At 45.6% G+C, this 22,669-nt stretch overlaps 1 protein-coding gene across 5 annotated transcripts in view; it reads left to right on the forward strand.

The window, feature by feature from the left end:
- Positions 1-2,395: 2,395 nt before the first annotated feature.
- The window catches only part of ZNF76 (zinc finger protein 76), a 31,998-nt gene continuing 11,724 nt past the window's right edge, over positions 2,396-22,669 (forward strand). For 4 of the 5 annotated variants that reach the window (XM_032864296.1, XM_032864297.1, XM_032864294.1 and 1 more), the window contains exons 1-2: positions 2,600-2,707; positions 20,775-20,943. In XM_032864296.1, coding sequence (XP_032720187.1) covers positions 20,871-20,943 — 73 coding nt within the window. In that variant the 5' untranslated portion in view covers positions 2,600-2,707; positions 20,775-20,870. The other variant, XM_032864295.1, reaches the window with a different exon arrangement.

A 22,669-nucleotide genomic window follows, 5' to 3' on the forward strand; every position in this document is an offset into this window, starting at 1 on the left:
ATTCATACAAAACTATTCCTATTACAATCAGTCCTCTTATTTCATCTTATAAAATGTTTACTATTTTCTTGTTAGCGGCTCAATCCATTATTTCCTAGCAAGTATACTTTTCTTTTTTAAGATTTTATTTATTCGACACACCCAGAGAAAGAAATCACAAGGAGGCAGAGAGGCAGGCAGAGAGAGAGGGGGGAAGCAGGCTCCCCACTGAGCAGAGAGCCCGATGCGGAACTTGATCCCAGGACCTTGAGGTCATGACCTGAGCTGAAGGCAGAGGCTTAACCCGCTGAGCCACTCAGTCGCCCTTATACTTTCCTTTCTTATTAAATATGTAAGAAAAAGCTTGTCATGAAACCTAAAAAAATTAATTGGGAGTCATTTCTGATTTTTAAATGCTTTTAAAATGATTTTTAAATCATTTTCTGATTCTTCTTTAATTGTCCCCCAAAGCCAAACATCAGAATTCAACACAAGCATATATCCATATCTGCCAAGGGGATAACATGACTTCTATCCTACTTCTCACTTATTAACTAGTGATTTAGTGTCTGCCTTCATTCAGATCAGATTATGATCCCAGGATCCTGGAATAGAGGCCCACATTGAGCTCCCTGCTCAGTGGGGAGTTGGCTTGTCCCCCTCCCTCTGCCCCTCCCTTCACTTGTGCGCTCTATCTCTCTAAAGTAAATAAATAAATAAATTTTTCAAAAAAAAAGACCACTGGCCTATATGATGGTATATTGTCAAGGTGGGGCTCAAAGGCAGAACACAAGCTGCTAGAAATGACCTTCAGTCCTCCAAAATATGCTCCTCACCAGTTCTGAGTACCTGAAATTACACACCATCAAAATCTTATTACTTCCAAGTCACACACTGATTTCCCAGAGTTTTTGTTCATTGTGTAATAGGAGAAGTGATTAGCCAATCAGATTAGGATCTGCACGAAATGTGAGAAAGGACAAATGTATTTTTTATTATGGAAAAAGGTGGTGGGGAGACAAATTAGGACAACTCGAGTTCTATTCCATACTCTACTTCTAACCAGGAGTTTATGCTACAGGACACGCTATTTATTCTCTCCACAGGCATGTGAAATAACTCATCAGACTTCCACCAGAAAGGAACAGAAGGGGCACCACAGTGGCCAGGCTGTTTATTTCTATACCAGGAGGTACAGAAAGGCTCACTTATTAACCATAAGCATGGGCCATCAATTATCACTCACTACCACTGAAGCAGAGAACCTGAAGAGAACTCTTGACCCCAGTCGCACCTCTGGAAAGGTTGCGTCAAAACAAATAAGATAGGCAAGAGGGGATGCCTCAGCTTGAAAATCGAGCTTTCTGGTTAAGCTCTCCTGACCGGGGAGGTAGGAGGCTGTCAGTGCCCTCAATGGCATTGTTAGCTACCATAGGTCCCAAACCTTGTACTTTGCAAATGTTTCTATTTTATCAGAATACTTCCTTTGAAAATTCTTTTTTTTTTTTTAATTAAAATTTTTGGGGTGAGGGGAGGGAGGATACAAAAAAAAAAGTTGAAAAGGACAGAGAGGGAAAAGTTTCTCACCTCATCCCTCCAGGCACCCAATTCCTCTCCTAAGAAGCAACCGTCGCCAGTTTTTTATCTAATTCCTCAGTTATTTTTAACGTTTTACCAAAAGTTCACTCCCTTGGATTTCTGCAAATTCCCCAATCGTAGCCCCTCCCTCTTGGGAGGGGGGAAAAGGCAAAAGGGCTTGGTCTTGTTCACCCTAGGCGAGTCTACAGTGGGGAGTAGCTGGTTTCAAGGCTGCTGGTGGGGCTGACGGGGGAATGAGAGTGAGAGCCCACGAGGGCCGTCAGGGCGCCCTCCCTAGAGAGGCAAGTCCCTCACGGCTCCTTAGTGACGTCCTTTTCCAGAAGGAGCTAGTAATACCTGCAATTGCTTCCTTCAGAGGGATGGCTCGAAGATCTAGGCAGTCCCGGGGGTGTAGGGGGCTGCGCACAGTAAAGCTCTCCCAGGCGGTTAGGAGCAGGAGGAAGCCCCGGGCTCTGAAACCCAAGGAGAAGGTCCGCAGCCCCAGTGCGGGCTGTGGAACCCGCGGGAACGGCTTCCCTCACAACCTAACTCTCCTGTCCTTCCCGGTTCCTGAAGCGCCTTTCTCGCCCGCAGGCAGCCGATAGGACAGCGCGGAGCCCTCGGGGCCTCGGGCTCCTCCCGGCCGCCGCCGCCTCAGGCCTCAGGTGGACCGAATCCCTCGGAGGGACAGGTGGCAGCTCCCCATTGCCATAGCGACGACCCTTCTCGCCAACCGCGCCCAGGCCCCTGACCGGGGCGTCGTGACGTCATCACGCCCTCCCTGGGCGCTCGGCCTTCGCGGGCCGTACGTCACCCGCCCGGGGGGGCGGGGCGGGGCTCCGAGGGGCTCGGTTCAGGGCCGGGCCGCCAGGGCTCCAGGGGCCCGGGAACCTGGATAAGTAGGACTGCTGCCGCGGCGACGGGGGGTGCGGGGTGGAGCGTGCCCTGTATTTTCTATACGGGTTCCGGGGCCCGGTAGAGGCGCGCCGCGAGGAGAGGAAAGTGCGGCGGCCCTGGAACCTGGATATCGCGCGAGGCAAGCTGCGCGCGGGCGGGCGGGCTATGGCGCAGGCGGGTTGCGGGGCCGGCGCTGGTGGCGGGGCCCGGTGCATGGCGGTCTGTCGGCGGAGTCGCCCTCGGGGGCTGTCAGGTTGGTGGCTGCGGGAAGAGTGGGTCCACCGTGCCCAGGTGGGAGGCCGGGCGGGCGCAGGGCCCCGGGAAGGTCCCGAGCCCGTCGTGCCCACCCTTCTCCGGCCCTAGCCCAGCGTCCGGGCGGCTAGACGGCGACCTGACCCCTCCCCCACCCGGGGCCCCGGCCCCATCCCTGCCCCTTCTTTCCGCCCCGGGACTCCTCCCCCATGACTTCTAAACCCCACCCCGGCTCCCAAACCCCACGCCCGCCTCCACCTCTGTGACCTTACACCCCACCCACTGACCCTAAGACCTCTACAGGTAATCCTCAATTCTTATTCATTGACTCTGCCAACCCAGGAATTTCCCCAGCTCTGCCCAGGGACCCACCTACCCAGTTACTCCCTCAGCTCTAGTCCAGTGACTCAAGACCCAAGATGCCCGCTCTCCTCCTAGGTGACCCCCCCAACCTTCTCAATGACCCCATTGGTCCGGTAACTCCCACTGTTCTATCCTGTGTTCGCCCACAAACTTGGCGACTCCCTTCACACCTTTCCTGGTAACTCTTTAAGCCCTACTCCAATAGTTTACCACCCAGTCATCTACATAACCCTCAATATCTAATAATCCCTTCTTTGCCCTGTAACCTCATGATCTTCATTTCATGCTCTCTCCTTCATCCTAAAATCACCCTCACCGACATCCCTCTCCGCACCCTCAGCTCCTCAGTGTCAATCAGCACATGACTTAGAAGTCCCCTAGCACCACGCTGGTGCCCAGGAAGATATAGGATGAATATGAAGTAGTAGCAGTAGTTGGAGGCATCAAAGAGTTCTGGATTGAGTGTGTGATTCCAGACTCAAGTCCCAGCTCTGCCACCATGGTGCTTTGGAAACCTGGGACAGGTCACTTCCTCACTGGGCCTCAGCTTGTCATCTGTGTTGTGTGTGATAAGGCTGGGTTAAGCGATCTCAGAGTTTCCTTCCAACTGTGAAATTCTGCAGTTCTCCGTCAAGATAATTGTTGTTTACAATCATTTTTATACCCTCGCTAGAAGTTTACTCTAGTCACCTCACCTCAGGGTCCACTTGCTTTATGAACCATATTCCCTCACTCCCATGACCCCCTACACTCTTAATAGCCTGTACCTTTTTCCCTTGACCAGGCCCTATCAGTTAACAGGATAGCAGAGCACTTCAGCTAGGGGCATTGATGTGATAAGAGACCTGGTTCTGGTCTCACTCTGGCTCTTCAGCTATGGCACCGCAGGCATACCATTTAGGCCTGTCTGAACCCTCAGCCTCCACCTCTGCTAAGGGAGGGTAATAATCTTGCCTGAGATTGGCCTGAGGCATGGCACCATGCCTGGCCCATGGGAACCCTTAAATACAAACTGAGGAACTTCTATGGGTCTTACTCTGTCCTGGGTACTAGGGATTCACAGACAAGACAGGGCCCATGCATTACATTGCTTTTCTACCCCTGAGCTCTTGGAATACCCATCCTCTTATCTTTGCTGCGGCCTCCTCCTCTGATGATTTATCTCCTCCCTCTTTAATTATAATTGGCTGAGCACTTACTGTGTGCCACGCTTTATATGTATAAATTAAATTTACCTTTCAACAACTCCAGGAGATGGTTATTACTGTATCTGTCACCATTTTGCCTTTCTGTAGGTTTGGTTTGGCTTCAAATAAATAAAGAACCTGAAACAGATACGTAGCAGAGCGAGTATTTGAGCCCACAGTCTTCAAAACCCACTTGCTCCACTACCTCTTGCCCTAAACCTGCAGAGTTTTCCAGGTCACCCTGAGCCCCTTGTTCCTTATTTTCTAATGATTCCTAAGCACAACATCAGCTCATTCCATGATGCCCAGGGTTTCTGTTATCCTTTGCCCCATGGCTTAGTGAATTCCTCAACCCAATGTTCATGACTTTCCACCCCACGTGCCCTGAGACCCCCGCACCTTAATACCTCTCTTCATTTTTTGTCCACATATCCTCTCACAGCCTTCACTCTATGATCTCACTTACCCTAAGGGGGCTGCTACCTCACTGGCACTTTACCCCAAACCCACTTATCCTGCTAAGTCCCTTCCCTGCCAGGAGTTCAGATACACTAAACCCTCTGGCCCAGTAGTCTTTCCTCATATGATTTCCTATTTTCAGTCTCTTCTCAGTGATCTAGCTGCCTCCCTTCTAATCCAAGTTCTGTTACCTAGAACCTTCATCTAATTAGCCCTTTATCTAGTGACTTCCTTCCCCCAGCTTCAATGAAATGAGCCCCTTCCATCCCAATGTGAACCCATCTTTCATACCTGTACACCCTCCCATTCTAAGATCCCTCCTCTTCATGTTCTGCACAGTATCCTAAAGGATCCTGCCTCCCATATTCCCAGATCTTGTGGCATCCTCCTCCTTGTCATCAGTGAGCACCTTTTCAAACCAGAATTATCTTCCACCTTTTTCCTCTCCCTGCATCCCTGCCCCTTCTCTTAGTGCCCTTTCCAGCCCTTCCTCTTACTTTTCTCCTGGCCATCCTCACCTCACCAATTTTGGTAACATCGATTATGATGCAAATAAATGCCCCTCTCATCCCAACTCTGTCCTTTTTCCCACTCTTCTGTGCACGTAAGTACAAGGCTCCAATGAATGACCCTGCCACTCAGTTCTCCTACCTTTATACACAGCACCGTTGGTCCAAACCTCATTGGCCTCTATGGTTTGTCCAAGGAACTACACTCTTTGGGAACTTCTGACCATAGATCACCAAGATCACCATCCTTTAGGTAGCAAGGAGAGAGATCTTGGAAATCCTTCTGAATTGATCTAGCCTGGTCTCCTTGACACACCCAGGATCCTCTTCATTTCTGAAGCTGCTTGGTGTATATGCCCTCAAGGTCGAATGCTTTGGGTGTTAGCTTTTGCCAGCATTGAATTAGCCCCATTGTTTTCCAGACTCTGGGAGGACTTTCCATTCCCTCCCACCGGAACACTGGGTGGTGAATAGCAAAATGTGAGATTAAAGATCTGCATCCCAAAGTCTATTCTGTGGGTCACCAAATTCCCAGGTGTCCAGTAATATTTTTGTTGGCTCTATAGCAATAAATAATAGCAGAGGACAGACCTCAGAGTAAGGAAGAGGTAAGCCCTGGTAGCTACAAATTGATTTTTTTTTAAAGATTTTATTTATTTATTTGTCAGGGACAGAGGGAGAGAGAGCGAGCGAGCACAGGCAGACAGACAGGCAGAGGGAGAAGCAGGCTCCCTGCCCAGCAAGGAGTCCGATGCGGGACCCGATCCCAGGACACTGGGATCATGACCTGAGCTGAAGGCAGCCACCTAACCAACTGAGCCACCCAGGCGTCCCTACAAATTGATTTTTGAAAGAAGATTTTGCCTTGGGCTTGCTTAATCTGACTTAGGGCACAGAGCATATTCTGCCATGGATTTTAGTTATTTGTGTACTTCCCACCCATTCTCCAGCCCCACAGCAATCTCCTTGAGAAGAGAAGCTGGGGTTTCTTTATCTTCTGGCATCTTAATCTGGTCCCTTATATTATGAGGCAGACCGTAAATACTGAGTTGAATGAACTCACTCAAATTCTGTATCAGGTACAAACAAAAACAGTTCACATCTGTGTTCTTTTTGTAGCCACAACAACCCCCTATCCCCGGAATGCTGCAGACGAGTAATGGGCAAGTCCTTTGATTTAAACAGTCTGGAATTTAGACCTTCCTTTTTCAGTCATTGGTCGGCTGGGGGAATGGGCGTGAGTGCTCGTTTTCACTGTATGTCTGGTAAGACTAGAGGGATTGGTTGCCCTAGTTGCTAGGACACAATGGTAACAAGGCCAGGGTCTGTTATATACAGACCAGTTCTCAAGAAAATAGCCAGGTGAGATATTTACTGGGAGTTGCAAAGACGAGCAGGAACTAGGGGAAATCAGATTGGCAAAATGTTGGCAGTTGTCGAAGTTGGGTAATAGGTTCATGGGACGCATTACACTATTCTTTCTAGTTTTGCATGTGTTTGAAATCCATAATAGAAGTTTAAAAAAAAAAGGTAGATGAACAAGTGCAAACTTAGCAATGTTCCTTGGAAAACACCTCAACACAAATGTTACTGAGTCAGTACTATTATCTAGGTTAAGTAGTATATTTAGTCTAACCTATCCCTGACCTCTTGTGTTGGTGAGATAGCAGGATGCTAAATACAAAAATTAGCACCCAGCAGAATTTTGTTCCAGTGACCCAGAAATTAGAACATGGTGGCAGCAAGCACCCATTGCCCAGAACCTGAGAAGGTAAGGCCATGTGGAGGGTGGGAGGTGAAGGAGACACCAGAGCTCAGGTAGGGTCTACCCCTTCTGGCCTAAGGCCTTCAGATTACTGGGAGATCTTAAAGTGGTGAGTGTTCATTCATTCCCTCATTCATTCCTTCCTTCCACAAATGTTTGTTGGCTATCTACTAGTACCCGGAGATAGAGCAGTGAATTAGACAAAGTTCCAGGACTTAAGGAGCTCACCATGGGGGTGAGACATACACTAAACAAGTAAACAAGTAAAATCTGTGTTGGGAAAATTAAGCAGAGAAGGGAGAGAGTACCAGGAGTCAGGGTGTTACATTTTAAATAGGCTGATTAAGGAAGTTCTCATTGAAAAGGTAACATTGGAGTAGAAAACCTATAAGAAGTTAAGTGGTAAGTCAAGCATATATCTGGGGGAAATATATTCCAGTTAGAGGGAACAGCAAGTGCAAAGGCCCCACAGGAGGAGTCTGCTTCTCATATTCTATATTTGAGGAACACGAAGATGCCAGCCAGTCTGGCTGCAGTAGAGTAAGACAGGGGAAACAGAGCAAGAGATGCAGGGGTGGGAATGGGTTGGTGGCAGGTCATGTCAGGAATTTATTGTGCAGCATGAGAGGAGCAATTGGAGGGCTCTAAATAAGTAAGTGACATGATCTGACATTCAGGATCATTTTGGCTGCTTTGGTGAGAATAACCTGTAGAAGGCAAGAGTAGAAGGAGGGAAGCTGCTTAGGAGGCTATTGTAAGAATCCAGGCAAGGGTTGCTGATGGCTTGGACCCAAAGTTAAAGCAGTGGAGGACTGACAAGTGGTTGGATTCTGGTTCTATTTTGAAAGAGTTGCCAGCAGGATCTGCTGATGGATTGGATATGGCATGTGAAAAATAGAGAAGTCGAGACTGGTTCCTTCATTTTTGGCCTGAGCGACTGAAGGATGGAGTTATCATTTACTGAAAGGGGGGACCTGGAGGAGGGGCAGGGTGTGAGAAGGGATGGATAAGGAGTTCACTTGCAAATGTGTCAAGTTTCAGGTGTTTGGGGACACAGATGTTGCATAAGCAGCGGGATAGACAAGTCTATGAGACATGGGTAAATTTCTGCTCACCTGAGAGCTGAAAGAACGCTATTCCTGCACAAGAGACAGGGCAGTACAGTGGAAGAACACTGGCAGTTCAGATGAGAGGCCTGGATGTGCCGCCAGCCAGCTGGGTGATCCTTTGGAACTCCGTCCCACAAGCTCTGGCCTCCAGATCTTCATCTGCAAAAGGACTGCGTTGGACTGGAAACAGCCCTTTTCTCAGCCCACACCCATTGTGAGAGGCAATGGATTAGTGCTCAGAGTCAACAAGATAATGTATCTGTGTATCTGAGAGCATTTTGAAAACTGCTGAGCCCTACAGCAGGTAGCAGTGTTGGTGTTAAGATTCCTTCCTTCGCTGAAGTAACACGCAGTGAGTGCTGGACACCGAGGGTACAGACAGAGAAGATGCATCCAGCCCTCGTGGAACACCACAGGCTAGCTTCTCAGTGCAGCTTTGCTGCTGAGTGCTAAGGAAACAGGCCAGAGTCTGGTGGTCTGGTGTGACATTGGCAAGGGAAAGCCTGTGCTTGACTTGGGTCTGGGAGAAAAGTGAATGTGGATGTCAGAGATGAGGCAAGATGCTATCCCAAGTGAGGAAACGTGGTCCTCCTAGCTGGGGCTGGGGAAGAGCCAGGGTGGTGGGACTCCGTTTCTTCCCTCCTTCGTTCTTTCACTCAGCATTTACTCCTCTGCTAGGATCTTCAGGAGCTCCTCATTTCAAATCTGGCCTCAGGAGTTGCCATTAGAGCTCATCACAGTTAAGTAGAGCTGATTGAGGATTTAGATTTGAGCTAAAGAGCTCAGTTAGCTATGTGATCTAATGGTATTATTCATTTAGTGTCTGGGGACACATTCTTTGTTAGGTGCTGATAACACCAAAACGCATGCTCTCCCGCAATGTAAGTTGTAAGCAGTCTAACAGAATGTAGGAGTGTGTTAACACCCCTCCCCCCACCGAGCAGAATCCGATTTAAGGACTCTTAAGACTAAATACTGCATTTAAGTATTAATGCTTAATACTTAATAATTAAATACAGTATTTAAGTCACATACTGTGTCAGAGTGACTCCCTCAGTGCATCTGGAAAAGTCGCTATGCCGTGTTTATCCTTGTGTCATTTAGATCTCAGTGTTTGTATTGTAAGGAGGGTCTCTGACCATCTCAACAAGAGTATAGGATACAGCCCATCTTTGTTGACAGGTCACCCACAAAATTTGTTTAAAGTGGATATGTAATCATCATCTTACATTTAATGGAATGGGGAAATTTTGTCCTGGTGAGTGAAACAAAACCACTGAGGTGAAATCCAAGTTTAGCTAAAGCCGTTGTCTTTAACCGGCGGCCTTAAGCTACTGACAAAACCTCAGCTGCCTCTTGCCCTGGCAGCTCCCAGTCAAGGTCGAGAAATGGGTGTGGACATGAGGGTTTCACGGATCCTTTGCAGTTACCCCTGTTTTGCTGGTACGAAGCACACATCCTCTTGAGGCTCCTCACTTAGAGCTCAGAATCAAAAAGATCTGGTTTGTTGGATGTGATATTCAAAGCTCATAGCACAGTAGACTGGCCCCAGCTGGAAGTCTGAGCACTTCTGGTCACCCCAAGCTTGCCCTCAATAAATGGTTCATCTCTGAGAAGCCCAGATACAACTTGCTAGCTTTGTACCATTTCTCACTGCATTTATTGATGTCCCCACTGCCGTGGGATAGTTGGTGAAGCATGACACCCATGCAGTTACTATAACAACCAAGGAAATGGGGACTCCGTGAGATTGTAGAACTGACCTGAGGCTTAGATGTGGAGGGTGTCCTGAGATTAGAGTTCTCTCTGTCTGAGAATATCATCTTCTCAACCTAGGAAGTCCTGTCCAAGGCCACAGAAACAGGGAGGGAGAAAGGCAGCCTCTGCTTGGCCATCACTTAGCCGAACCTCCCCCTCCACCCTTGTGACCTAGAGCCAGCAAGTTCTCAGGTCCCAGCAGGTTTGCTCTTGCCTCCTGCTCAGCTTGATCACCTTTCCATATTGTCCACGAATTGTCAAGCTCAGTTTTCAGATGTGGTTTTGCTATAAACCTATAATCTCAAATCCATGCTGTCAGCATTGGACTAGCCATGCCTCATGAATGGAGAATCGGATATTGTTATAGCCAACAAAAGGAGTGCAAGGCATGCTGTCAGACTTTCCTCTTTTATTTATGTATTTGTATTTGTTTCTTTAACATAGATGTTACATTCCTGAGGCCCGAGTTCAGTGAAAAGTCAGCCTTGCATTGCTATTCCCCCGTCACTCAGTTACCCTGCTGCGGGCAACCCTAGACAGTCATTTCTCCACCGTCTTGCCACAGACTTCCTACAGAAGGCACTGTTTTATACCTTCCTATTTTTTTCTGTAATATGTTTTAGAGATCTTTGCATGTCAATATGTGAGGACCTTCCTCATTTACCTATGTTTGCATTGTATAGAAGTTCCATACCGATAGACCCTTATGCTGTATTACTACGTACAGGGGTGCCATGACTCACCTTAGACCCGTGCCATTTTCCACATATGTATGTCTTCCTGCAGACTAGACATGAAATTGCTAGATCAGATGGTAGGTACATTTATGCTTTTGATCCATACTGCTAAATTGCCCTCATTAGAGCTCATACCACTCTATACTCCCCCAGCAATGGAAGACTCTGTATTTCCCCCACAGTCTCATAGACATTGCTCTGAGTTATAAAGAAACAGATCACCAGGGTGCCTGGGTGGCTCAGTCAGTTAAGCATCTGCCTTTGGCTCAGGTCATGATCCCAGGGTCCTGGGATCGAGCCCTGAATTGGGCTCCCTGCTCAGAGGGAAGCCTGCCTCTTTTTCTCCCTCTCCCTCTGCTGCTCTCCTGCTTGTGCTCTCTCGCTTTCTATATCAAATAAATAAATAAAATCTTAAAAAATATATACAGATCACCTACAGATCGGCATAGCATACTGAATGGTGTTCCACTTTGACATTTTATTCCACAAGATATGTAAAGCCAAACACAGCCCAGTTTGAAGAATACCGTGTGTGAAAAGATAACCGCCAGACCTCTGGTGGTTAGAAGAAAGGAAAATCCTAGAGGAAGGAGTTCTCTACCTCAGTCCTTAGACTAGCGTGAATTAAAGGAGAAGTAGATGTCTTTTTCTGTAGGACTTGGCAGGGACAAGATGCAGCTAGTGGTGGGAGGGCTGCGGGGGGTGGGGGGGAATAAAGGGAGACCCTGAGAGGGAGGAGCTGATAACCAGGCAAATGCATTTAGTGTTCACTGGAGAAGTACCTCTTTGCTCCATGTAGGTTTCTTTTCATTTCAGCGACTTATCTTTTTTAAAGGTTACACCTCTTCCTTTTAGCGCACCTGTTCTTCTCTTTTTGGACTCTCTCACTCTTAACCTCACTTGGAGTTAAGGTGTCCGCAAGTTGAAACTGGATGAGTGTTGAACCTTATGTCTTGTTTCATTTAATGTTCGTTTGTTCACTTTCCTCCATTCATCCAGATGGGCTTCATGGTTCTTGTCTGAAAGGCTTAAACAAGCACCCTGTGCAAGTAGCTCTGTTTTCTGTGTAGTCTTTTTGTAGAATGAATTATGAAGACAAGGTTCTTAGATCTCAGATCCTGAGCCTTCCCCAGTGGGGTTAAGCATTCATGTCTGTCCTCTGGAGAGCCTGGAGCAGTCTCTAGTGCCATCTGCAATGTCCATTTGTGCCTGCCTCCTGGCTTCACTAACATTGATGGTTGGATTTTTTTTTTTTTTTCTTAATTAACAGACTTTATTTCTTAGAGCATTTGTAGGCTTATAGAAAAATTGAATAGAAAATGCAGAGAGTTCCTGGGGCGCCTGGGTGGGTCAGGTTAAATGATTTGGTCATGATTCCGGGATCCTGGGATCAAACTGCTTTGGGCTCCCTGCTCAGTGGACAGTTTGTTTCTCCCTCTTCCTCTCTCTCTGCCCCTCCCCCAGCTCGTGCTCTGGCTCATTTTTTCTCAAGTAAAATCTTAAAAAAAAAAGAGAGAGAGAGAGAGAGCGCGCGCCTGGGTGGCTCAGTCGGTTAAGCATCTGCCTTCAGCTCAGGTCATGATCCCAGGGTCCTGGGATGAAGTCCCGCATCAGGCTCCTTGCTCAGCGGAGACCCTGCTTCTCCCTCTGCCTGCTGTACACTCTTTCTTTCTCTCTCTGACTGACTGATAAATAAATAAATAAATAAAATATTTTTTTAAAAAAGAAAAGAAAAGAATATCCAGAGAGTTCTTATTTACCCCCTCTTTATGCCCCAGTTCCCGGTTTTCCCTATCAATAACGTCTTACATTGGTGTGGTATATTTGCTACAATTTATGAACTAATATTGATGCATTATTAGTAACCAAAGTTCATAGTTTACATTATGGTTCACTCTTTGTGCTGTCTATTCTATGGGATTTGACAAATACATGATGTCAGGTATATGTCCACCGTTACAGAACCGCTCCACTGACCTAAAAATGCCCTGCACTCCATCTGCACATAACTCCTCTCCCACTCCCCATACCCCATGGCAACCATTGATATAATTCGTGTCTCTCTAGTTTTGCCTTTTCCCGAAGTCATATAGTTGGAACCATAGTGTGTGTAGCCTTTTCAGATGGGCTTCTTCCACTAAAATGCATGTAAGTTTCCTCTATGTCTTTTCGTGACTTAATAGCTCATTTCTTTTTTATCACCGGAAAATATTCCATTGTCTGGGTGTACCCCAGTTTGTTTATTCAAGGACATCTCTGTTGCTTCCAGCTTTTGGCAATGATGAATAAACTGCTATAGACATCCATGTGCAGGTTTTCTGTGGGCGTAAGTTTTCAACCCATTTAAAAGTAGGAACGCTGGATCGTTTGGTAAGACTGTTTGATTTTGTAGGGACCTGCCAAACTGCCTTGCAGTACCATTTTGCATCCCCACCAGTAATGAATGAAAGTTTCTGTTCCTCCACATCCTTGCCAGCATTTAATGTTATCGCTGTTTTGGATTTGGGCTATAATGATAGGTGTGTGGTGGTATCTCATTGTCTGTTGGATGTTAATACTTCTCCTTTGATTTATGGTAATGGGATAAGTATAATACCACCATAATTATTCTTTCTTGTACTTTAATTATTAATGAGAGAGCACCTTTTTTGTATTAGAAACTAGTGTTTTTCTCTCTATGAATTCATACTCTAATCTTTTTTTTAAATTTTATTTATTTATTTGACAGAGAGGGAGATCACAAGTAGACAGAGAGGCAGGCAGAGAGTGGGGGAGGCAGGCTTCCCGCTGAGCAGAGAGCCCGATGCGGGGCTCGATACCAGGACCCTGAGATCATGACCCTGAGCCGAAGGCGGTGGCTTAACCCACTGAGCCACCCAGGCGGCCCTTCATACTCTAATCTTATTCCAGTGGGAATTTGATACTGTTCTTGGAAGTTTGTATGTGTCTGTGTGTGTGGGTTTTTTTCCACCCAATTTTTTTTATTGTGGCAAAATGTACGTAACATAAAATTGACCGTCTTAACCATTTTTAAGTGTACGTTTAAGTTACATGTGTTTTTAATATCATGTCTTATATTTTCTTTAATATTTTCCCTTAATATTGATTTTTTTTAAACCTAACTCTTCTTTTGACTTGATTTTCATTTGCTTCAAAAGCAAAAACTATCTCTTCTTCCTAGCTGAGATTTGGATATTGTTCCATTTTGATGAATTGATGGAATAGATTTAACCTTTTAGTCCCGAGGTGATGTTTTTAAGTAATGTGATGCTTTTAAATGAGTATGATGATCGAGTCCCTCCTGATGGCTGATGGCATGTTTCATTTTCAAATAGCCCTTCCATGGGTGCCTAGGCGGCTCAGTCAGTTAAGTGTCTGTCTTGGGTCCAGGGAATTTCTGCTCAGCGGGGAGCCTGATTCTCCCTCTCCCTCTGCCTGCCACTCCGCCTGCTTATGTACTCTCCCTATCTCTGTCAAAGAAATAATAATATCTTTAAAAAGAAAATAGCCCTTCCCAAGCCAGCAGTGACCCCAGAAACAAGTCAGATATAACTTGATAATCTCTGTATTAATTTGGGTATTGCAGTAGAGCATACCCTTAGGTTCACCTTTCCAAAAAGACTTTATTCTAGATTTTTCTTTCCGTGGACTGAAGGTGGGTTTGAAACTCAGCCATGATTCTATGTTTGGTGGTTTATAAACTAAGGTGTTAAAACTCACCCTAGACTTAGGACTAAAAATTAGGTTTTTAAGTTACCTATTTTAGTTTAAATGAATTCTGTTCTTCAGTAAAAGGGTCTACATTTTCATTGCCCTTATGGAACTAAAAATAATCCACTTTGCCTAATTACTCTCTTTTCTGTGACTAATTCAAATCTAAAAAATTGTAGTAGCCAAATAGGAACCATGCTAAAAAGTGATCTGGGCTTTTAAAATCAGCGTGCTTTTTTTGCAAAGAGATGTTTCGCTGATGTTTTAAATGTGCCTTGTGTTAATGCATGTTTCTGTTACTAATTTCCTGTTTTCTCTTTACTGTTTGGAAACCCACAGAACCAAGCCTGTTTCAGTAGGGGTTTTGTGTGTGCATTGGTCTTTTTCTATAATAACAAATACTGAATCATTTTACTACAGCTCTTCCAAATCTGGCTCTCATTTGTTTGCCACTTGACTTGCTCAGCCTCTGTCTCTCCCAACCTAATGTCACTTTGTCCTCTCTGAGCAGTTTTGTTTATTTCCAAATGACAAGTTTTCTGAGTGAAAATTAAGTCTTCCTTGCCTCCCCCCCACCAAAGCTGAACATTCTTCTCTTTCCAAGCAAATGTTTTGATTTTTCTTTTTATTCCTTCCTTTCTTCCTTCCTTTCTTTCTCTCTCCCTCCCTTTCTTTTCTTTTTTCTTTTCGCTTCTAAATACAATTATCCTCTAGGCTGGCTGAAGCAGGACACAGAAAGCCTTATTCCGAATGTCTGAGGGGTTCGGACTAGCAGAAAATGATGGAAGAGTGAACAGGTGCCTGTAGTCAAGGCAGCCCTGCTCTGGTGTGGGTCAGATGAGATCTGAACCATGCCAAAGTGAAGCACAAATTTATGGCTGCCATCTAATTTTCTGTCTTTCGTGGCCCCTGTCTTTCTGCTTTGAGGAGACAATTGAAGCACATCTTGTTTCATAGAAAGACCTAAAGATCCAAAGTATCCAAAAAACTTTTCTAAATGTTCTCTCTCCCCGATAAATGATAATTTACATTTTTACATTAGGAGACATATATGTATTATGAAGCCATAGGGCTCTTCCCTGCATCAGAGCCAACAACAGGTTAAGTTTATTTTAAAATGCAACAAACAGAGAAGCTGGCTGCAAGTTCTGGAAGAGTCCAGAGTACTCCCTATTCATCCCTACCCATTGTCATGGCTCTTCTCTCCCATCCCGCCCACCATCCCCAGTCTATCTCTCCCTTACACCCAGCTTAGGTCACTGGGGAGCTGACAAATCTATTGCCCTACAAGGAGAAACAGAGCAGCTGCCTCTGCTCCCTCTCCATCCTTGCTCAGAAGGCCACCAGAGTTATGAATCTGAAATGTCAAGTGCGGGCAGGAAATGCACAGTCACAGCTGTCCTGAGGCAGTGACAGGCCTCTCTTTGGCTCTGCTAGTATCTCTGTTGCTAGTTTAGTAGCAGCACAGAAGGATTGCGAGGAAAGCATCATTCCACAAAGGAAAGGGAGAAACATGGCCATCAGACACGCGTACATGCCTAGCAGCCACGGATCGCCTTCTCCCAACCTGTGGTCAGTCTCTGGTGGAAGGCAGCACCAGAGATCAGGAAGGGCTGGAGAGCCAGAGTGGACCACTTATAAAGGCTTATATTATGGGCTTAGGGAGGAAAATGGATCATTTAGCCTGGACATGAGGACATGTAAAGGGAGTGGAGATTTGTTTTCTTTGAGTGTAAGAAACCTTATTTTGGGAAATGTGGCTTCCAGCTCTTCCCTCTTTCCATTGTGGACAGGTCCAGGAGGACTGGGTTTCAGTTACGGTGGATGACAGCAAAGTTAAACAATCAGTAGTCAAGTGTTTTGTGTCAGCCTGGATTGGCAGAAGGAAGAAATGCACTGTGTATTGAGAGGGACGGGCCGGGGCAGGCCAGCCTGGCTTGGAATCCTGGCTTCCGCCCTTCCCTGGCTGTGGGACCTTGGAATAAATGACTCTGCCTCTAAGCTTCAGTCACCTCATCCGTAAAGTGGGAATAATGATCTAATTTCTTTGTAGGGTTATTTTTAAGATTAAAAGAGTTAATATAGGTAAAGCACTTTGAACAGTGGCTGGCACTCTTCAGGGCTGTCTGTGTGGTAAATATAATTAGCATGAGCAGTGGGAAGGGTTTTAGGGACTTCCAGGGCAGCACTTCACCTTTCGGCTCAGGAGGCGGTCGCAGGAGACAGAATTGAGATTAGAAGCCATTTCTGCAGACTTCTAGTCTACGGCATTGCCACTCTTTAGCTACTTTTTAGAAATGCCCGTCACTTCGAAAGCACTTCCCTTTCCGTTCCTCTTGCATCCCTGCTCCTCAGGGCCAGTTTTACTAGGGTACTTCTTATGAGCCAGCACTGCTAAATGCTGACATACGTTATTTAACCCTTAGAGCAACCTTTGGAGAAGGTGCTGTTAGTAGCCCCCATTTTTTTTTTTTTTTAACAAGTGGCATCTGAAGCTCAGAGAGGTTCAGTGACTTGCCGTAGGGTACACAGCTTCAGAGAGGTAGAGCCTGGGATAGAGCCAGGCTGTCTGACTCCAGAACCCGTGTTGGTAAGCGTGCCACAGATTTTCCTCAGAAAGTCCCAGTAGAGTACAGATGTGCTCAATTAAACCAACCGTTGCTACAGGAGTCAGCTCTAAAGATTTGAGGCCATTTTGTAATCCCGTTTCAACCTATAATTGGCTTTGTTTTCAGACCTGGGTCTCATGTGTGTCCTTACTATGACAGTGCTGTTAACAGAAACAGGTTACCAAAAGAATTTCTCTCCCTGCTTAAGACTCTGAAAGTTGAGAGTCATGGAGCAGACCAAGAGAGACCAGGACCAGAATTTGTGGCTCTCAGCAAGGTTGGGGTCGCTGCCAGGATCCTAGTAGACAGGATAAGATGGGTCAGTTGCCAGAATTCCCATCTAGAGCAGTGGTCCTTTACCTTTAATCCCTGTAAGACGCTCATGCAATCTTTAAACTCCCTTCTTGTCAGAAAAATGCATAAGCTTGCACACCAAAATAGTGTTTTCAGGTGGCTTTAGCTAAAAATGTACTAGGCCGCACAATAATAATAATAATAATAAGTATTTAAGAACATACTCTGGAGCCAGACGGCCTGGATTCAAAATCCTCCTCTTGCACTTAACTAGCTGTGCAACCTTGAGCCAAGTTACTTAGTGTCTCGGGCTTCAATTCCCTCAAATATAAAATGAGGATAATCACAGTATTTAATTACTGGATCTTTGTGAGGATTAAATAAGTTGCTATGTATAAAACACCCAGTACACTGTTCCTTTACAGCACTGTTCACTATTACTGCTCGTAGTAGTGTAGCATTCAGTAAATATTTATGGGCAGAATGAATGAATAATTCTAGCGGGAATGCTAAGTCTAAAGTAGAACATCCCAGCCAGCGTGTCAAAAGTGGGCTATAGTTATGTAAAGATACTGACCAGCTCAGCCCTTGGGGCTGCCAGAGCCCCAGCTGGTTGCTCCTGGCTTCAAGCAGCAGCATCTGCCACATACGAACATCCTTCTCTCTGGCTGCCCTGACATGAAAACAGTTTGGGCAGCACTGACTGAGAAGATCCGTCTGCAGATAGTTGAGTACCAAGTAGGCAGTCCAGATCCCAAGTCCAGGGGAATTCTGTGGTTGGGCGGCAGTGGGAATCTTAACTGCTAAACCTTGAACAAAGCTTCACAACTGTGGGCTCTGGCTCAAGTAGGGTGAATGCCAAGGCAAAGGAAGTCCTGCCTGGAGGATGCCCAGCAGCCCCCTCCTTGCACACAAGGACCCCGTGAGTCACTGCATGAGGATTTGCAGAGCTCCCACAGTGAACCAGAAACCAGGCTGGAGCCCAAAGTCCTGTGTGGGCAACAGATGTGAAAAGGACAGTGATGAGTACTGGAGGAGATGACTGTAGGAGTGTGAGTGCTAGGAAGAGGTAGCGCTGAGGAGTTCTGATCATGGAAGTGGTGGATTTAGGTTTGTACTTTTTTTTCTCCCCAAAGATTGTATTTATTAGAGCATGAGTGGGGGAGGGGCGGGGAGAGGGAGAAGCAGATTCGCTGCTGACCAGGGAACCTGACATGGGGCTCAATCCCAGGACCCCGAGATCACAACCTGAGCTGAAGGCAGATGCTTAACTCACTGAGCCACTTAGGTGCCCCTGTGCTTTTTTTTTTTTTTTTTTTTTTAGTCACTCTGACACAATATTACAAAATGCCTAGGAAACAGGCAAGGGTTTATTTGAGGACATACATTAGGAGGCTCTCAGAGTAGTTGAGATGTGAGAGGTGATACTCATCCGAAGTAAGTACATAGACTTCTTAAGCTTTTTAAAATTGTTTTTAATTGAGGTATAATTGATGTACAACATGATATTTAAGTTTTAGATATGCAACATAATGACTTAATATTTGCGTGTATTCCGAAATGATCACCACAGTTAGTTTGGTTAATATCCATCACCCTACGTAATTACAGATTGTTTTCTTGAGTTGGGAATTTTCAAGATTTATTCTAGCAACAAGTCAGATATGCAATTCCGTATTATTAACTATGGTCCCCATGCTATCATGCTATACCTTACATCCCCACGACTTACTTATTTTGTAACTGGAAGTTTGTACCTTTTAACTCTCTTGATCCATTTTGCCTATCCCTAACCCCTGCCTCTGGCAACCACCAATCTGTTCTCTGTACCTATGAGTTTGGGTGTGTTTGTTTTTTTTTTTTTTTTTAATATGCCATGAGTGAGATCACATGGCATTTGTCTTTGACTTATTTCACTTAGCATGATACCATCTTGGTCCATCCATGTTGTCACAGATGGCAAGATTCCCCTTTTTTTGGTGACTAAATAGTATCCTGTTGTACATATGCACTACAGTTTCTTTATCCATTCATCCATCCGTGGACACGGAGTTGTTTCCAGGCCTTGGCTATTGTAAATAATGCTGAATGTGTGTGTCTTTTCGAGTCAGTGTTTTTATTTTCTTTGGACAGATACCCAGAAGTGGAACTGCTGGATCAAATGGTAGTTTTATTTTTAAGTTTTTGAGGAACCTCCATATCATTTTCCAATTTGCACCAATTTCCGTTCCCGCCAACAGTACACAAGGGTTCCCTTTTCTCCACATCCTCCCCAACACTTGCTATTTTGTGTCTTTTTGATAATAGGCATTCTAACAGGTGGTATCTCATTGTGGCTTTGATTTGCATTTCTCTCATAATTAGGGATGTCGAGCAGCTTTTCATGTACCTGTTGGCCATTTGGATGTCTTCTTTGGAAAATGTCAATTCAGATCCTCTGCCTGGTTTTTAATTGAATTGTTTGGGGTTTTTGCTATTAAGTTGTATGAGCTGTTCATATCTCCTGGATATTAAACCCTTATCAGATATGTGATTTTCTCCCTTTCTGTAGGTTGCCTTTTCATTTTGTTGGTGGTTTCCTTCGCTCTACAGGAACTTTTTTAGTTTGATGTAGTCCCACTTGTTTATTTTTGCTTTTGTTTCCTTTGCTTTCGGTGTCAAATCCAGAAAATTATGGCCAAGACCATGTCAGGGAGCTTACCACCTATGTTTTTTTCTAGAAGTTCTATAGTTTCTTCATTCAGATGTTTAATCCCTTTTGTGTTAATTTTTGTGTATGGTGTCGGGTAGTGGTGTATCTAGACTTTTGAGGGAAAAGGAGGAATCAAGGATAACCCCACCGATTCTGGGTGTCTGGGAATGCCAGCCCAGGGATAGGGATACTGGAAGAGGAACAGTTCCAGGGAGTACGTCGTGAGTCTGTTGGGGTTCGTTCTGTTTGTGATACCTGTGGGATATTCACTGACGATGGTCAACAAGGCCAGTGGTTAGATTGAGCTGATCGTAGGAGAGCTGTTGGAATGTGTAGAGATGTGATGTGTGCTCCCCAGAACCAGAAGCACTGGGACTGGCAGCCTGCCTTTAATGGGGCTTGCTCCTAAGGAGAGTTAGTTTAAAGATTTTACTTATTTATTTGAGAGAGACAGAGAGAGCAAGCAGAAGCAGGGGGAGGGGCAGAGGGAGAGGGAGAAGCAGACTCCCCACTGAGCAAGGAGCCTGATGTGGGGCTTGATCCCAAGACCTTGAGATCATGACCTGAGCTGAAGGCAGGTGCTTAATGGACTGAGCCACCCAGGTGCCCCAGGAGACTGAGTTTAAAAGTGGGTTTTGATCAATGAATCTTACTTTACAACCAGTTTGGCTGGCGTGCTTCTGTTGTATGCTCAACTTTTAGAAATTCTTTAATATTTCTATCTTGAACCTTCTTCACAAAAGCAAACATAGTTCTATACTTTGAAGAATTCATTTTCCTTTCTTCTTAGCTGGCCTCATTCACTCTTTCTTTATGTATCCTTGTAGCAGGAGGAAGCTGTGCAGCTCCTAATGTGACACTGTCCATTTTCTCAGACTTGTGACCCAGAAGGAAATCTCTGACCTCAGCTGTGGCTCTTGGTGCTGTCCAGAAGCCAACTTCATGTCTGAGTGTACGAGTAGCAGTTTGCCATGGAGAGCTTGGGGCTGCAAACGGTGACCCTCAGTGATGGGACGACAGCCTATGTCCAGCAAGCTGTCAAAGGTGAGTATTTCCAGATACCCCAGAATCTCATCCTGTCGCCCACCCTCTGGAGAGGAATGTCCCATTCTCAGAGTCTCACCACCACTGTGCCCTCCTGCTTTCATGCCACAACTTACTCAGCAGGAGAATTTCATGAGGTCACTGACAAAAAGGGAACTCTTTTTAAAAGAAAATGCCATTGAGGCAGGCCAGCCTAGAAAATCTGACTAGCCCAGCTGGAGGAACCAAGACCTTTGAAAGGCAGAATTTCTTATGTGCGGTAAGTAGCTCATAAATATTTCTGGAAATGAATGAACACCGTGTTGGTTATATGACTTCCTGCTTTTCATATAAATACCCTGTCCAGTTTCTGGGTGCTCTGTAGAAACTTTCAAGTAAGTTAAGCCATGTACAGAGGGGGACACCCAAGCATAGATCTCATGCCTTAGGTCCTAGTAAGGTTCTCAGAATAAAAATACAAGGGTATACACTTAAATTTGAATTGGAAAAAAAAAAACTGAATTGCAGATAATGAATAATTTTATAGTACAAGTATATCCCAAATACTGTATGGGATAGATATGTATAAACATGGGATTAAGCACTAAAACTACTAAAATAATGGGGCACCTGGGTGACTCAGTTGGTTAAGTGTCTGCCTTAGGCTTGGGTTGTGATCCAGGGTTTCTGGGATCAAGCCCCATGTTGGGCTTCCTGCTCAGTGAGGAGTTTGCTTCTCCCTTTCCCTCTGCCCCTGCTGTGAGCTCTCTCTCTTTCTCTCTCAAATAAATAAATGAAATCTTAAAAAATAAAATAAAATAAAACAAACGTAATAAAACAATAACACTAAGTACTGAAAAAGAATTGGCTGTTTATCTGAAATTTGGAATCACCTGAAATTCCATTCTCTCAGCAACTTAAAATCAAGGTGTGTTGTAAAGTCAGAACTGAGTGTCACTGAAGGACAGGGCCTTCGGGCCAGGGACGCTCACTGCTCTGACAGCCTCCTTTCTCACCAGCATTCTCAGGCATGCCAGATGGCCTGCCTGTCCTCCTCGGACAGCACTGGGCCAACATCGCCTTGCTCCTGCGCTTTATTTTGCCTCTTCCGGACTCTGAGCACCACCGTCCTCACGAATGCGCTGTCATTGCAACATTGCCCGCCTACGTTTCAACACATTGTGCAAGTGTATGTCAGTTCCCAAGAGAAATTGTCTGTTGATTTTATATATATTTTAAATTGTCTGCTTCCTGATGACGTCGGAGAGGCCCCTTAATCTCATCAGTAAGCTCTTTCCCTAAGACAGTGTTGGGGTGGGGAGGGTTGCCTTCTGGAAAGGTTTTTTTGTCAAGAGCTGTCCATGATATGTGGGTCTGGTTGGCTTCGTCCATCTGCTTGAGAGCAGCACTTCTCTAGAATACTTTGGAAGCTTGAAACTCTTTGCAGACTCCCTATCACGGGTCTTGCCCCTCTGCGGCAGGCGCAGCAGAATGAGACAGAAGAATGGAAGTATGGAAATGACAGTGTGTGAATGAATGGTCGAGTGGCCACACTTGGCCTGAGAAAGCCACCCTGTTTTCCTAGGTCTTTCCCTTTCATGTGTGGTCTCCCTGCATCCCCACACCCCCACCCTGTCTCTCTCTCTCTCCTCTCTGTTCTCTGGCTGCTTCGTGGTGCCACAGCGTGTGTGCACACAGACTCACAATTGATTTCACACTCCTGAGGGGGGAGTCGGCCTTCGGGAAC

This window comes from Lontra canadensis, unplaced genomic scaffold (assembly GCF_010015895.1).
Source record: "Lontra canadensis isolate GAN:19392208 unplaced genomic scaffold, GSC_riverotter_1.0 scaffold27, whole genome shotgun sequence".
NCBI classification, from domain to species: Eukaryota; Metazoa; Chordata; class Mammalia; order Carnivora; family Mustelidae; genus Lontra; species Lontra canadensis.